We start from the raw sequence: 17,511 nt of genomic DNA on the forward strand, positions 1-17,511 counted from the left end.
CTCCATTAATGTCAGTTCTGTCATTTGTGCAAAGTTAAGATATAACATACGAGGTCTGTTAGAAAAGTAACCAACCTTTTTATTTTTTGCAAAAACCATATGGATTTGAAGCACGTGTGATTGCATCAGCCAAGCTGGAACCTTCGTGCGCATGCGTGAGTTTTTTCACGCCTGTCGGTTGCGTCATTCGCCTGTGAGCAGGCTTTGTGTGAGCAGTGGTCCACCCCTCTCGTCCGATTTTTATTGCGAATAAAATGTCTGAACAATTTGGAGCTTTGCTGCATCAAATTTTTCCAGAAACTGTGAGAGACCTCCAGGTGGACACCATTCAGAAAATTCAGATGGCTTTCAGGGATGATTTTATGGGGATTACACAGATTAAGGAGTGCTCCAGCCGGTTTAAAGACCGCCCACAGCGTCTGAGAGCACGGCGCACTCTGAGCGCCGATCGACAGGCTGAAAGCCCGCTGAAACAACCAGATCATTTCCAAAGTGAAGGCTTTGTTGATCCGGGATGTCGTCTGACTTCCACAGAAATGGCAGAAGATGTGGACATCACCACTTTTTCGGCACATTCCACTGTTACAGGAGTTTTTGTCATGGAAAGAGAAGCGGAGGGATGTGCCACGGAGCCGCTCATGGCGCGGACAAAAGCACCTCCGTGTTGGTCTCACAGGACGGCTTTCAGATGGCTTTCAGACGGCTTTTGGTGGCTTTTCAGTCGTGTGACTATCCGAGAAATTGTGAATGAGCTGGACATGCCAGGACATGTCCTGTGAGGCTTCATCACGGCGTTGCTTTGCGACATGCGGCTCCGTCCCAACTCGCGAATTTCTCCGTACGTCTGTCTCAATGTGCCAAAAAAGTGCTGAAGTGTGATCTTTCTGCATTATCAATATGTTGATGGTGAAATATTCTGTTATCCAAAGGATGTGTTTAAGTGACGATTAATAATGTGTATTCATTCGAGTGTCTTAGAGCAGGGGTGGTGGCCAAGTGGTTGGTTTCAGTGCAGAAGGTTCCGGGTTCAAATCCCACCCCTGCCACATTTCACCATGTAATGTGGAGTTGCGTCAGGAAGGGCTTCCGGCATAAAACCTGTGCCAATTGGTAATAATTGGTTTCCAATTTCATCACTAAATTCTAATCAGATTTATTCACTTAAAGTCTTTAAGCTTCATCTCTCTTTCTTTCACGTCTCATGAGTAAGTAGGAATTGTGTCCATAAATGAACTTATTTAATCACTGTCCACAAAATGCCAGTAAACTGTTCATTTCTTGTATAATTGTAAATAAATTGTAAATATTTCTGCTGTGGTTCATTTGGTGTTCAGAAGGAAACCTTTGGGTCAATTGTATTGTGAATTCAGACTTTCAGACCAGAGACTGATAATTCAATTGAGACTGATTGATTAATTTGAGATTGATAAATTAATGAATGTTTAAAGTACCTATGCTTCAAAGAGGTGGTGCCCCGAGTAAATTAAAATTTGAATAATTTTTCTTGTTGTTTAATGCTGGAAAATTATACAGTATTTCTTGTCTTTCTGATGCCTGATTCTGTTTTTTCTCTCTGTTTAAGGTGCAGCTCCAGATGGGAGTTGTATTTGTGCTGGCAGTCCTCCTGTCCTGTGCACCAACAGCATTTCCTGTATATTCGTTTGGTGAATTGTTCTGTGAATTGTTCTGTAATTTATGTCTGTAGCATGGCCCTAGCAGAAGGGCACCCCTTTGAGTCTGGTCTGCTTCAGGTTTCTTCCTCAGAGGGAGTTTTTCCTTACCACTGTTACTTTGGGGGTTAGTAAGGTTAGACCTTACTTGTGTGAAGCGCCTTGAGGCAACTCTGTTGTGATTTGGCGCTATATAAATGAAAATAAATTGAAAAAAATAAAAAATTACAAGTACAGTAGTGTTCAGAATAATAGCAGTGCTATGTGACTAAAAAGATTAATCCAGGTTTTGAGTATATTTCTTAGTGTTACATGGGAAACAAGGTACCAGTAGATTCAGTAGATTCTCACAAATCTAACAAGACCAAGCATTCATGAAACGCACACTCTTAAGGCTATGAAATTGGGCTATTGGTTAAAAAAGTAGAAAAGGGGGTGTTCAGAATAATAGTAGTGTGGCATTCAGTCAGTGAGTTCGTCAATTTTGTGGAACAAACAGGTGTGAATCAGGTGTCCCCTATGTAAGGATGAAGCCAGCACCTGTTGAACATGCTTTTCTCTTTGAAAGCCTGAGAAAAATGGGACATTCAAGACATTGTTCAGAAGAACAGCATAGTTTGATTTAAAAGTTGATTGGAGAGGGGAAAACTTATACGCAGGTGCAAAAAATTATAGGCTGTTCATCTACAATGATCTCCAATGCTTTAAAATGGACAAAAAAAAACAGAGACGCGTGGAAGAAAACGGAAAACAACCATCAAAATGGATAGAAGAATAACCAGAATGGCAAAAGCTCACCCACTGAACAGCTCCAGGATGATCAAAGACAGTCTGGAGTTACCTGTAAGTCTGTGACAGTTAGAAGATTCCTGTGTGAAGCTAATTTATTTGCAAGAATCCCCCGCAAAGTCCCTCTGTTAAATAAAAGACATGTGCAGAAGACGTTACAATTTGCCAAAGAACACATCAACTGGCCTAAAGAGAAATGGAGGAATATTTTGTGGACTGATGAGAGTAAAATTGTTCTTTTTGGGTCCAAGGGCCGCAGACAGTTTGTTAGACGACCCCCAAACTCTGAATTCCTCTGAACTCCTGAATTCCAAAGCCACAGTTCACAGTGAAGACAGTGAAGCATGGTGGTGCAAGCATCATGATATAGGCATGTTTCTCCTACTATGGTGTTGGGCCTATATATCGCATACCAGGTATCATGGATCAGTTTGGATATGTCAAAATACTTGAAGAGGTCATGTTGCCTTATGCTGAAGAGGACATGCCCTTGAAGTGGGTGTTTCAACAAGACAATGACCCCAAGCACACTAGTAAACAAGCAAAATCTTGATTCCAAACCAACAAAATTAATGCCTCACAGATGTGAAGAAATCATGAAAAACTGTGGTTATACAACTAAATACTCGTTTAGTGATTCACAGGATTGCTAAAAAAAAAACAGCTTGAACATAATCGTTTTGAGTTTGCCTCTACTGGTGGTTGGCTCTCACTGCGGTATTGTATCACTTCCTGTTCCGGAGCACAGCGGTGTTTTGCTGTATCTATTAGCTGTTTAATCTGCGCAGTTAGATTGATCTAGTTAACTAGATAACGATTTGTTTCACAGTGTAATCTTCACGTGCCTTAACTAAAGCACTCCCTCTGCTGAATCACCTCTAAATTATTTACACATTATTCACTTTGTGTGTTTTTAGGAATCCGCTAGCTTAGCGCAGCTACTAGCTCTTAGCCGGTTTAGCATGGCGGCTTCTCCTGTCTCTCCCGCACTTTTCTGCTCTGGGTGTGAAATGTTTAGTTATTCCTCGGCCTCCTTTAGCAGTAATGGTACTTGTAATAAGTGTAGCTTATTCGTAGCTTTGGAGGCCAGGCTGGGCGAATTGGAGACTCAGCTCCGCACCTTGGAAAATCCTACAGCTAGCCAGGCCCCTGTAGTCGGTGCGGACCAAGGTAGCTTAGCCGCCGTTAGTTTCCCTCTGGCAGATCCTGAGCAGCCGGGAAAGCAGGCCGACTGGGTGACTGTGAGGAGGAAGCGTAGTTCTAAACAGAAGCCCCGTGTACACCGCCAACCCGTTCACATCTCTAACCGTTTTTCCCCACTCGACGACACACCCATTCTGGTTATTGGCGACTCTGTTTTGAGAAATGTGAAGTTAGCGACACCAGCAACCATAGTCAATTGTCTTCCGGGGGCCAGAGCAGGCGACATTGAAGGAAATTTGAAACTGCTGGCTAAGGCTAAGCATAAATTTGGTAAGATTGTAATTCATGTCGGCAGTAATGACACCCGGTTACACCAATCGGAGGTCACTAAAATTAACATTGAATCGGTGTGTAACTTTGCAAAAACAATGTCGGACTCTGTAGTTTTCTCTGGGCACCTCCCCAATCGGACCGGGAGTGACATGTTTAGCCGCATGTTCTCCTTGAATTGCTGGCTGTCTGAGTGGTGTCCAAAAAATGAGGTGGGCTTCATAGATAATTGGCAAAGCTTCTGGGGAAAACCTGGTCTTGTTAGGAGAGACGGCATCCATCCCACTTTGGATGGAGCAGCTCTCATTTCTAGAAATCTGGCCAATTTTCTTAAATCCTCCAAACTGTGACTATCCAGGGTTGGGACCAGGAAGCAGAGTTGTAGTCTTACACACCTCTCTGCAGCTTCTCTCCCCCTGCCATCCCCTCATTACCCCATCCCCGTAGAGACGGTGCCTGCTCCCAGACCACCAATAACCAGCAAAAATCTATTTAAGCATAAAAATTCAAAAAGAAAAAATAATATAGCACCTTCAACTGCACCACAGACTAAAACAGTTAAATGTGGTCTATTAAACATTAGGTCTCTCTCTTCTAAGTCCCTGTTAGTAAATGATATAATAATTGATCAACATATTGATTTATTCTGCCTTACAGAAACCTGGTTACAGCAGGATGAATATGTTAGTTTAAATGAGTCAACACCCCCGAGTCACACTAACTGCCAGAATGCTCGTAGCATGGGCCGAGGCGGAGGATTAGCAGCAATCTTCCATTCCAGCTTATTAATTAATCAAAAACCCAGACAGAGCTTTAATTCATTTGAAAGCTTGACTCTTAGTCTTGTCCATCCAAATTGGAAGTCCCAAAAACCAGTTTTATTTGTTGTTATCTATCTTCCACCTGGTCGTTAGTGTGTTTCTCTGTGAATTTTCAGACCTTTTGTCTGACTTAGTGCTTAGCTCAGATAAGATAATTATAGTGGGCGATTTTAACATCCACACAGATGCTGAGAATGACAGCCTCAACACTGCATTTAATCTATTATTAGACTCAATTGGCTTTGCTCAAAATGTAAATGAGTCCACCCACCACTTTAATCATATCTTAGATCTTGTTCTGACTTATGGTATGGAAATTAAAGACTTAACAGTATTCCCTGAAAACTCCCTTCTGTCTTACATTTACTCTGATGGACTACCCAGCAGTGGGGAATAAGTTTCATTACACTAGAAGTCTTTCAGAAAGCACTGTAACTAGGTTTAAGGATATGATTCCTTCTTTATGTTCTCTAATGCCATATACCAACACAGTGCAGAGTAGCTACCTAAACTCTGTAAGTGAGATAGAGTATCTCGTCAATAGTTTTACATCCTCATTGAAGACAACTTTGGATGCTGTAGCGCCTCTGAAAAAGAGAGCTTTAAATCAGAAGTGCCTGACTCCGTGGTATAACTCACAAACCCGCAGCTTAAAACAGATAACCCGTAAGTTGGAGAGGAAATGGCGTCTCACTAATTTAGATCTTCACTTAGCCTGGAAAAAGAGTCTGTTGCTCTATAAAAAAAGCCCTCCGTAAAGCTAGGACATCTTACTACTCATCACTAATTGAAGAAAATAAGAACAACCCCAGGTTTCTTTTCAGCACTGTAGCCAGGCTGACAAAGAGTCAGAGCTCTATTGAGCCGAGTATTCCTTTAACTTTAACTAGTAATGACTTCATGACTTTCTTTGCTAATAAAATTTTAACTATTAGAGAAAAAATGACTCATAACCATCCCAAAGACGTATCGTTATCTTTGGCTGCTTTCAGTGATGCTGGTATTTGGTTAGACTCTTTCTCTCAGATTGTTCTGTCTGAGTTATTTTCATTAGTTACTTCATCCAAACCATCAACATGTCTATTAGACCCCATTCCTACCAGGCTGCTCAAGGAAGCCCTACCATTATTTAATGCTTCGATCTTAAATATGATCAATCTATCTTTATTAGTTGGCTATGTACCACAGGCTTTTAAGGTGGCAGTAATTAAACCATTACTTAAAAAGCCATCACTTGACCCAGCTATCTTAGCTAATTATAGGCCAATCTCCAACCTTCCTTTTCTCTCAAAAATTCTTGAAAGGGTAGTTGTAAAACAGCTAACTGATCATCTGCAGAGGAATGGTCTATTTGAAGAGTTTCAGTCAGGTTTTAGAATTCATCATAGTACAGAAACAGCATTAGTGAAGGTTACAAATGATCTTCTTATGGCCTCAGACAGTGGACTCATCTCTGTGCTTGTTCTGTTAGACCTCAGTGCTGCTTTTGATACTGTTGACCATAAAATTTTATTACAGAGATTAGAGCATGCCATAGGTATTAAAGGCACTGCGCTGCGGTGGTTTGAATCATATTTATCTAATAGATAATAGACTCAGATAAAACTGAAGTTATTGTACTTGGCCCCACAAATCTTAGAAACATGGTGTCTAACCAGATCCTTACTCTGGATGGCATTACCCTGACCTCTAGTAATACTGTGAGAAATCTTGGAGTCATTTTTGATCAGGATATGTCATTCAATGCGCATATTAAACAAATATGTAGGACTGCTTTTTTGCATTTACGCAATATCTCTAAATTAGAAAGGTCTTGTCTCAGAGTGATGCTGAAAAACTAATTCATGCATTTATTTCCTCTAGGCTGGACTATTGTAATTCATTATTATCAGGTTGTCCTAAAAGTTCCCTGAAAAGCCTTCATTTAATTCAAAATGCTGCAGCTAGAGTACTAACGGGGACTAGAAGGAGAGAGCATATCTCACCCATATTGGCCTCTCTTCATTGGCTTCCTGTTAATTCTAGAATAGAATTTAAAATTCTTCTTCTTACTTATAAGGTTTTGAATAATCAGGTCCCATCTTATCTTAGGGACCTCATAGTACCATATCACCCCAGTAGAGCGCTTCGCTCTCAGACTGCAGGCTTACTTGTAGTTCCTAGGGTTTGTAAGAGTAGAATGGGAGGCAGAGCCTTCAGCTTTCAGGCTCCTCTCCTGTGGAACCAGCTCCCAATTCAGATCAGGGAGACAGACACCTTCTCTACTTTTAAGATTAGGCTTAAAACTTTCCTTTTTGCTAAAGCTTATAGTTAGGGCTGGATCAGGTGACCCTGAACCATCCCTTAGTTATGCTGCTATAGACTTAGACTGCTGGGGGGTTCCCATGATGCACTGAGTGTTTCTTTCTCTTTTTGCTCTGTATGCACCACTGCATTTAATCATTAGTGATTGATCTCTGCTCCCCTCCACAGTATGTCTTTTTCCTGATTCTCTCCCCTCAGCCCCAACCAGTCCTAGCAGAAGACTGCACCTCCCTGAGCCTGGTTCTGCTGGAGGTTTCTTCCTGTTAAAAGGGAGTTTTTCCTTCCCACTGTCGCCAAGTGCTTGCTCACAGGGGGTCGTTTTGACCGTTGGGGTTTTTACGTAATTATTGTATGGCTTTGCCTTACAATATAAAGCGCCTTGGGGCAACTGTTTGTTGTGATTTGGCGCTATATAAATAAAATTGATTGATTGATTGATTGAGTTTGTAGCGTCAACAGTAGATGCTACTATTATTGTGGACACCCCCTTTTCTACTTTTTTTTTACTAATAGCCCAATTTCATAACCTTAAGAGTGTGCATATCATGAATGCTTGGTCTTGTTGGATTTGTGAGAATCTACTGAATCTACTGGTACCTTGTTTCCATGTAACAATAAGAAATATACTCAAAACCTGGATTAATGTTTTTAGTCACATAGCACTACTATTATTCTGAACACTACTGTATAACCGTCAATGTGAAACGGAGATTAGAAGGATAATATTGGGTGACTAACCATAATCGACTAAGTCAGTTTAACAGAGTAAAAGCTTAGACTGCTTTATGAAACTGGGCCTTAGTTTCCTGTTAGTATCATGTTCCCTGCAGCCTTGAACCTTCTGTTTGCATCTGGACCTGTCAACTCACACACCTCTCTGTCACCAGATCCCATTTACCCCTCAATAATATAGTCAAGGCCCTGCTCTCAGAAGGATCCCATCCTGCCGTCTAAGGCTGATGTAATATTCACCCTGAGCTCCAATATCATTACATGTCTAACCACTGTTTGTACTGAACCTAAACAAACCAGTAAATGCATCCTCACTTTTACTCTGTGGTTTGTGAGTCGTGCACTTAAACCTTGCTCATCCGGCCCAGTACCCTTACACACCCAACCTGAAATGTGACACTAACAGGAGCTGAAAGAGACTGACAGGAAGCCTAAAGTCCAGTATTTTACACATACAGTATTAAACACTAAGACCCCTTTGGAATTCAATATTCTCCTCGTATAGCATGATATATACTATATTTGTATATTGTGAATACATGTATAATTTGCTTTTGACATCGACTGTTGCACTGGACAGCAGATTAGTGTTTATCCACTAGATGGCAGTAACATTTTACTTCCAACGATATAATTTGTGAATGCCTTTTCCAGGTAATTCCAGTATTGTTATGCATAATCATACACTTTTTCCTCATCCTATGAACTTTTAAATTCAACTTGTATACAAGTTATCTATCCATCAGGCTTTTCGCAACAGAGCCACTTCATACAATGTGGACTCCATGAATTATATCACTGTTGAACAATATGTATAACCTGTTTATTACAACATTTTTATGCATAATCACACACTAGGTTTCGCAATGACTGGATGACTCTGTCTGTGTGTCTGTCCTTTTCTGGATTATGAGTGTGAAAGGACGCACAGTTGCAAAAACAAAATCTTACTGTAATACCACACAGCACTGATTGAACAAAGCATGAGCTGCAAATACAGTATATGTTTTTATGTTTGATGAATAGAAAACTGTCAATATTTCTTCATAAGACAAAGTATTGGTATATATATATATATATATATATATATATATATATATATATATATATATATATATATATATATATATATATATATATATATATATATATATATATATATATATATATATATATATAAGTTACACATTTTTGTTAAATACAACATAACTTTTATTTTATGTTCCAAAGCAGCACTGTCTGTGACCCCTGCCTATCAGGTTACATTATTGCAGGGCATTATTTGGCAAATATTTCTACAGGTACACGTGTAGACCTCTCAATTCCAACATCCTGTGACTTGCAGGCCCTTCACAATAATACACTACTTTATTCTCCACAAACATTTGATTATCTCCATAAAATGGTTGAGTAAATCATACAATAGTGATACATTCTCATTTTTCCTCGACAAAAATCAGAATATTGCCACCACTTTTCGAATTTACAAGAACACAAGGTTGAGCACAACAGAACGGACATTTTGCTACATGCATGTACATTTTTGCAAACACATGTTCACACACAGTGGGTAGCAGATGAAGTGGATGGACAAGTACAAAAGAACTGGACGCACTGCATAGATAAAGGAAGGGACACGACACAGTTAAGAAAATTCTACACATTTAACGCAGACATCCACTAATTTAAATTTTCCCTGGGATTAGTAAAGTATTTTGATTCTGATGTCAGTTTCGATATGTACAATATTTACTCTCACTTTCTCTCAAAACACATAAATACAGTACATTAAACCAATACCCTTAATATACCTAACATAGTGGTTCACATAATTCTTTTGCAGTCACAGAACAAGTAAATATGCCTGTAGTTATGGATGTAACACATCTAGAATCTTAAGAGACTTTGTTCTTTCACCCTACTTACAACCTATTGCTGCTCTGGAAGCATCAGTGCTCAGTAACTTTGGGGTGTCACTGGGTGAAAATGGTTTATTTTTAAATTAGTGCATTTATTTGGAATCTGTATGCCACACAATTAGTTCAAAAATATTTAAATAATACTGTCAAAAATATCTATTGCACAAAAGCAGCACTTTATATATATTTGCCTTATTTTTACAAAATCCAAGAAAACAATTAATGAGACATATACAGAACTGAGAGGACATCTGTTTTCAACTATTTCTATATTGCAATCACAGATATTAGAAATACAGAAAAAAAACAAGAGAAAGATGAGCTGATGAACGGTTATATTTTTCAAATATAACAGTATATATAAATATTGGCGGTAATTAAAATTACCGTCAATATTTAATTTGACACTGAAAATAGTGTACTTATTATACACTGCAGTTTGAATGTAGTAGCATAAAAAAGATCCCTATCTTCACAATGCAAAACGTGATTTCACCTAGGGCACTCTGGGATTTGGGATGTGTCCCGTTGCACGTTGTTCATTAAGCAGCAGGAAATACCTGTGCAAAGCCAGCACTGTGCACAAAAGGGATCAGGTTTCCTGTGTGTATTAGCTTTTGGGCATTTTGTAGTTCAAATATAACATCAACCATTTACAGTGTTATCTACCCCTATCTTTAAACTGAAGTGCACCAAACACACAGAGCTGTGGAACTGATAGTGTCAAATGAAAGGATTACTGTCTCGTTCAAGGATTAATAAACTCCAGCTTGTTGTGGAGGATGAGGCCTGGCAAAGTAATGATTGTTGTTTATTTGTTACAATTTTTTTAAACTAGAAACTTTTGCCTATCCATGGATTGCTGAGTAACAAAAATGAATAATCAAATTGTTTGAAGGTGAGAGAAGCTGTGTACATTTCCACACAAGGCACAGAGCAGCTATCAATCCAATGATTACTTAAATCTTACAACACATCAACAGAATCTAATGTTAATTAATGTTCTGTGTTATTCTACACATCCAAAACATCTTACACAGTCCATATTAATCATCTGTGGAGGAAATCCACCTAATAAATCAGAGCTGTTTTAAAATAAAACATAAAGTATTTCAGAAGTTAAAACACTGACTCCCCCCCCCCCCCCCCCCCCCCCACAGAGACATTCATTCTTCTTCTCAAATTCATAAATGAAGTTTTGTATTTTTCTGTTTAAATATTATCAATATTTGTAGCAGCCTGTGTGTGCAACTTATTCATGGTAATGTGTATTACTGTCTGTATTTTTAAAATTATAGATTCTCTGATTATTAAAGCAAATAATTAAACAGTCATCTATCACTACAGCATACAATAGCTCATTTCTCTTCTGATAACAGAGAAAATAACTTGTCCAGGCCCATGGATGATTGGAGCACATGAACTCCTCTTATTAAGAATGAGCCAAACTTCTTTATTTAGTGGACAAATATTTTGTTTCATGATCTGTTATTCATTTAGTTTTATTTTGGATACAGTTAGAGTCACAGAGTAGAAGTCTGGCCTCATTTTATACATATAATTTTTCAATATTCCATTCAGTCATAGCATTTAACCTGATAAAAAAAATTTCCAATGTTCAAAATACACTATAATCACATTCCGTTCTTTAATTCATTATTGAGTAACAGAAAAAGTGATTAGAGGGCGAACAGAGCTCTGTTTTTTTCTTTTGCATACAGGGGCCATAATGTGTGTTTGCATGGGATGTTTGATGATGATATGTGCAGGCAGAGTGCATGTGCATTATGAATCCACATATGTCAGGCACATCTGACTATGGTGCTTGTTATACAGCTCCCAGCAGCACTGGACTTTTGAACTGGTACTTGCTAGTTATGCTTTCATAGAAGCATAGGTGCTCATGTGATTTAAAGGAAAGGGGTGTTGCATGTGAAAATGACAACTGCATGCAGTGGATATTAGTAGTGATACCGGAATGGGGCTGTGTGCTGGATGTACGAGAGGGCTCAAAAAGTGAGTTGAATATGACAAAAACAGTTTCACGTTAACAAAAAACTTTTCAAAGTACAGAAAAATGTCCTTATTGGCATTTTTATCATGAGTGTTGGCTATTAGGCCCCTGATACAGAAGCTAATATTTGCATTATTACTTTGCACTCATGCTCATTAAAATCACACTCACTTATTCTATTTACGTTTTATTATTTTAACTACTGTAAAAGCAGCTGTGAAGTTATTTTACTCTAATTAACACTGAAATACGAGTACAGTACACACTGGATTTTAAAACTATTTTTTTTTGTTCATTAATCCAGTGAAAGTAATTATTTTTGAAACCACAACTCACTGAATTTGGATACAATGGCATTCATCTTATAATTTCATATTTGTATGTGACTGAAAGTGTCCTTGATTATTTTTGGATAAGCTTTATCACTCGTGATTTGCCCATATGTCTCAGAAAGAACAACAAAGTGAAATTAAACATGAAAATTAATATAACATTGACCACATAATGTCTTCACAAACACACAAAGCACAAGTGGAGTGTCATCTGTACATTTTCATCAGTTTGTTTTGTTCCTCTTAACCTTCAGACGTCACATGACATGGTCAGACTGCTCCACTTATGAAGAGGCACTTTTTTTTTTTTTATAAAAAAAAGGCCGTTCACTATTTCTGAAAAGGAAGAGGTGTTTGACATTATCAAAGTCACTGCTACAAGCTAAAGCAGCAAAAACCCTCTGTTCAGCATCACAACATGTGGATGAGAAAAAACATAACAAAACTGAAAATAAGTGTTCATCCTCAGGTTCAACACGATGTACAGTTTATTGGTACAAGAAAATACAGTTGTTTTTTTTTCAGTATGGCCTTTTTGATTCTTAGTTGGACAGGTAATGCAAAGGGCTTGGTGTGCTGCAGACATCATCTACTGTAATGAGGCTGCAGAAGTCACACATCCAGATGTTACGGTGCATGAATGACAAAATAGTGCAGAGCTGAAAGGAGACTGTGTGAAGGTGTTTTTGTGTGTTTTATCTGCAGTGTCTACAAACTGTTTTGAATGCAGCTCCTTTGGGCCGGCCAGCTGTCACACAGCTGTGGCGTGTGTCCGCTCTGTCTGATCAGATATTCCCTAAGTTGTCACACAGCAGGTTGCGTGTGCTCATTACATCTTGTTTTTCCACTTTTTTCTCACATCTGGTTTGTTTTAATCAGGTTGAATCCATATTAAAAGCCTTCATTTTTTTAACTGATTAAACACACCAGGACACAGCTGCACCTCGAAGGTGCAACTTTTCAGAGAACAAGTGTTGCTACCAAAACGTCTGCAAACTCTCACAGCTATAATGTGGCCATATCGGGACTATACATTCACAAAATGACCAAGGCTATTACTGATCTACAATGAATTTAAAGCTTCTGTTTTAATATGATAGAACTCACGTTGCAAAGTGATGAAGAGGTGGAGCTGCTGTCTGATTTGATCTAACATAAGCTACTGTGATAAGAACCAAGCCATTTGCACTCCTGGTGCGGCACTCCCCTGGCTTACTCTTGGTGTCACCCAGGTGTGGTGGCAGCTGGCGTTACATGAGAACATTCGCCCTGGTGTCAGGTAACCGGAGACCCACCAGTCCTCCACCCACGAGCACAGAGGAGGCCATGAGGATAGGGGTGGCCTTGGTGATGCCAACAAGAGAACCAAAAATCAAGTTTCCAAATACTGCAGCCATCTTACACAGGGCGTTGCAGAACCCAAAGCCTGTTCCTCTGGAGAGAACAAGAACAATGTGGAAAAAATATCATCCAGATGAATTGCCTCTGTTTGTTTTATGTATGTATGCTGACACATGGTTAAAGTCATATATTGTTGGTTCACTCACCTCCTGACAGTAGGGAACAACTCCGTTGTGACCACATCCAAGGAGTTCCAGGCAGAGATGCTCAGGCCATTGTAAAGGCACAACATGAAAATCATCATGGACTCACTGGTGCCAAACCATAAGAAAAAACAACTGATCCCTGATAGGATCATGGAACCACCTGGTAGACACACAGCACAGAGATTTGCAAGTATGTGTCAGATTAAAAATACATGGTTCACATCACCTTCATCAAACTGATGTTTGGGGCCTCATCTGGACCATGTAGTTGGAGTTCATGCACAGTTCTGGCGGCTAGAGGAGCTCCCTTCTTAGCTCCGGTGTGGGGACCTTGACCCCATGGTGAGCAGTCCTGGGTGAGACATTGGGTTTGCTTGATCCAGCTGATGTTGGGGCTGGGGGGGGGGGGGGGGGGGGGGGGGGGTCTGTTTTGTGTGTTGCAGGCACATGGTAGCATTGTGCCCACCTATGGGGTGGTTGGGTGCACCCTCTCAGTGGATAACCGCTGTAGGTCCCTGTGTTCACTTCGTGCCTCCTGGTAGCACGGGATACTGATCCATTGATTGTATTGGTGTGCATGACCAGGGGTGCTATGTCCTCAGGGCTTCCATGGCGGCTTCAAGGCCACTATGTAGCCATGGGGCCATGCCTGCAGCTTTGGGGCTATGTGGTAATGATGTAACACAACTTATGGTGACAATGATTCATGACTCACCTCATCACACAACTCTTTACATCAGGGGTTTTCAAAGTGTGTGAGAGTGACCCCCCTCAGAGAACAAATGAATAGCTGTGCCCCCCCCCCCCCACGACACACATACGCACAATTTCAACATCTGTGTGTGTTTCTTTTTATTCTTTTACACATCTTAAACACATTTTAAATATATTTATGTTTTTAAGGAACAGCCTTTGTAAACATTTTAAACATGTTTTAAAAGAACGTTCTATTCTTTCACACATTTTACACCCTTTTCAAACATTTTAAATATGTTTTTAAAAACTTTTTATTCTATTTTTACCTTTTGTCATATTTTAAACATCGTTTTTCTTAACATTTAAACATCTCTGTGTGTTTTTAAATGTCTTTGGCATAACTAACACATTTTAACATAAATAAATAACATAAATAACAAAAATAACTTTTATACATATTTAGTCTCTCATCTCGTCTCACCTCTTGTTTAGTGCGAGCAATCAGTCTGGGTCTTTGATGCACACAGGCGGCTGATGCAGGGATGGACTGTGGAGAGGAGCAAACGAAGATCGCCCCAAAATTTCTCCATTTTGCTCCTGGCGTGTTAGCTAACAATGTTTCCTTTTTCCTTTTTGTATATTTGCTGCTATTATCATGAGCACCTCCCCTATTAACCATGTTTTTGTTTTGTTCTGTATTGTTTGCTAACCTTCTTTGTTAGCATACTTGTTTAATGATTCACTTATCACTGTAACTGTCATTGGTTGTCTAATGTTCTTTTGTGTGTTAAGCCCTTACTACATGAGGGGAAATGGGTGCAGCAAATTTCTGCTGCAATAATAAAATTGTATATACGTAGTCGTACATATTCACTCATATTAGATTGTTGTGAAAATAATTGTACTGACTTACTGAAATGCAGCATGGGGTTGTATCATTTGAGACAAAATTTGAAACCAGAAATTTCCTTAATTTTTTTTTGGGGGGGGGGGTTCAACAAGGGTGGCATGGTATCCCAGTGGTTACCGTTGTCATCATCATTGTAGCTATTCCTCCGTGGTGAGGAAGATAGCCTCTTGATCAATTCCTGGACAGAATGGTGGATGCAGAGATGACTGAAAAGGGCCAATCTTGATGTGCACCATTTCTTTCAGGTGCTGCAGGAAGCTTCTGCCGGTCAGAATCTTGCTCTCTCTCCTTTCTCTTTTCCTCTATGTTGTTCATTCCACTCCACTGCAGATCATTGCTTTCCAGCTGGCTCATTCCCTCACATAGCAGCCCTTGAAGTTGTGCTTGAGGAGGTCCTTGTAGCATTTCTACTGCCCTCCTCTGAATCGTTTTCCTTCACTCACCTGGAAGTAGAAGGTCTGCTTCGGAAGCTGGCTGTCATCCATCCTAACAACATGACCCACCCACCGAAGCTGGTTTTTGATGATGACACACTCTATGCTCTGTAGCTTGGCTTCAGTCAGGACGCTGATGTTGTACGGTAGTATTCCCACCTGATACGGAGGATACTCCTCAGGCAATGTTGATGGAATTGATTATGGGTCTTAAGGTGGCGGCAGTGGGTGGTTCAGGTCTCAGATGCGTACAGCAGGGTTGGCATGAGGATGGATTTGTAGATGAAGATTTTCATCTCGTGTCAAAGATCTCTGTTGCTGAAAACATGTTTGTGTAGCCCGCTGAAGGCAGTTCCTGCACAGATGAGTGGATGTTGGATCTCATCATCGATGTTGTCACTTGATGACACATTGCTGCCCAGGTATGGAAATTAGGTCACATTCTCCAGGACCTGTCCATGCCGTTTCACAGTAAGAAGGTTTGGATTAACTATGTTGGGTGGAGGCTGGTACAGGATCTGTGTCTTCTTCATGTTGATGTAAAGATTTCAATTAAATTTTTCAATTTATTTTCATTTATATAGTGCAAAATAACAACAGAGTTGCCTCAAGGCGCTTCACACAAGTAAGGTCTAACCTTACTAACCCCCAGAGCAGCAGTGGTAAGGAAAAATTCCCTCTGATGAACCTCAAGCAGACCAGACTCAAAGGGGTGACCCTTTGCTTGGGCCATGCTACAGACACAAATTACAGAACAATTCACAAAACAAATATACAAGAAATACTGTTGGTGCACAGGACAGGAGGGTTTTCAGCACAAATACCACACCCATCTCTGGATGGAGCTGCACCTTAAACAGAGAGAAAACAGAATCAGGCATCAGAAAGACAAGAAATACAGTATAATTTGCCCCCTAAAAGTTGAATTAATATTATTTATGTTAAAGGGGGGCCATCATCTCCTCCGACTAAAGACCAAGCTTGGTGTAGGTTTTGTCAAAGGTTTCAAGGATTATCTGAATATCTTTTTCCATAAATGATGACACGCTGCTGTCGTTGGCATGCTGGAGGACCAGGAGCAAAGTGGTGGTGATTTTCTTCTTGGCTCTCAGTCAGCTCAGGTTGAAGACTTTTACATCCATTCAGTACATGATGTCAGCTAATAGTGGCACCTTGTTCTTGATCAGGTGGAAGACTGTTGCCACAAAGATGATGAAGAATGTAGGGGCAATGAGACACCCCTACTTTACGCCTGAGTGAACTGTAGGCTTTTGTTTTTTGCCATTTAGCAGAACTGTGGCGGACATGTCATCATGGAAAAGTCTTAGGATGTTGATGAATATATGTGGAGAGTGCTTTTTAGTCAGAATCTTCCACTGAAGTGGGCATGACACTGTCAAATGCCTTTGTCAAGTCAATGAAGGCAAGGTACAATGGATGGTGTTGTTCTTGACAGTTATCTTGCAATTGGGAGACGGTGAAGATTATGTCTGTTTTCCCTCTTGATAATCGGAAGGCACTCTGTGTTTCAGGAAGGATGTTTCTGGTAGTGGTCTCAGACGACTGTTGCCAATTTGTGCAAGAACCTTTCCTGTAGTAGACAGCAAGGAGGTTACAAGATAGTTTCCAAAGTCAGACTTATCTCCTTTCTGCTTGTAGATGGTGACAATCATTTAATCTTTCAGGTCTATCAGTATTTTTCTTGAGTCCAGATTCTGACAATGAGTTTGTGTAGATGGCATTGAAGAAAAGGACCTCCTTCTTTAAAGACATCAATGGGAACGTTGTCTTCCCAGGTGCTTTGTTGTTTTTCATGCCTTTAATTTCTTCAAGATGCCTTTAGTTTCTTCAAGAGTTGGGTTGGCTGAGT

The 17,511-nt window shown here is 39.9% G+C and overlaps 1 protein-coding gene across 2 annotated transcripts in view; it reads right to left on the reverse strand.

The window, feature by feature from the left end:
• Positions 1-12,515: 12,515 nt before the first annotated feature.
• sv2ca (synaptic vesicle glycoprotein 2Ca) overlaps positions 12,516-17,511 on the reverse strand; it is a 120,819-nt gene continuing 115,823 nt past the window's right edge. The window contains exons 11-12 of one of the 2 annotated variants that reach the window (XM_034170115.1): positions 13,602-13,761; positions 12,516-13,488 (exon numbers count right to left, since the gene is read on the reverse strand). In XM_034170115.1, the coding sequence (XP_034026006.1) occupies positions 13,305-13,488; positions 13,602-13,761 (344 nt within the window). In that variant the 3' untranslated portion in view covers positions 12,516-13,304. The remainder of the gene's footprint in view (positions 13,489-13,601; positions 13,762-17,511) is intronic. The other variant, XM_034170113.1, reaches the window with a different exon arrangement.

Source organism: Thalassophryne amazonica, chromosome 5 (genome assembly GCF_902500255.1).
Source record: "Thalassophryne amazonica chromosome 5, fThaAma1.1, whole genome shotgun sequence".
Lineage (NCBI taxonomy): Eukaryota > Metazoa > Chordata > Actinopteri > Batrachoidiformes > Batrachoididae > Thalassophryne > Thalassophryne amazonica.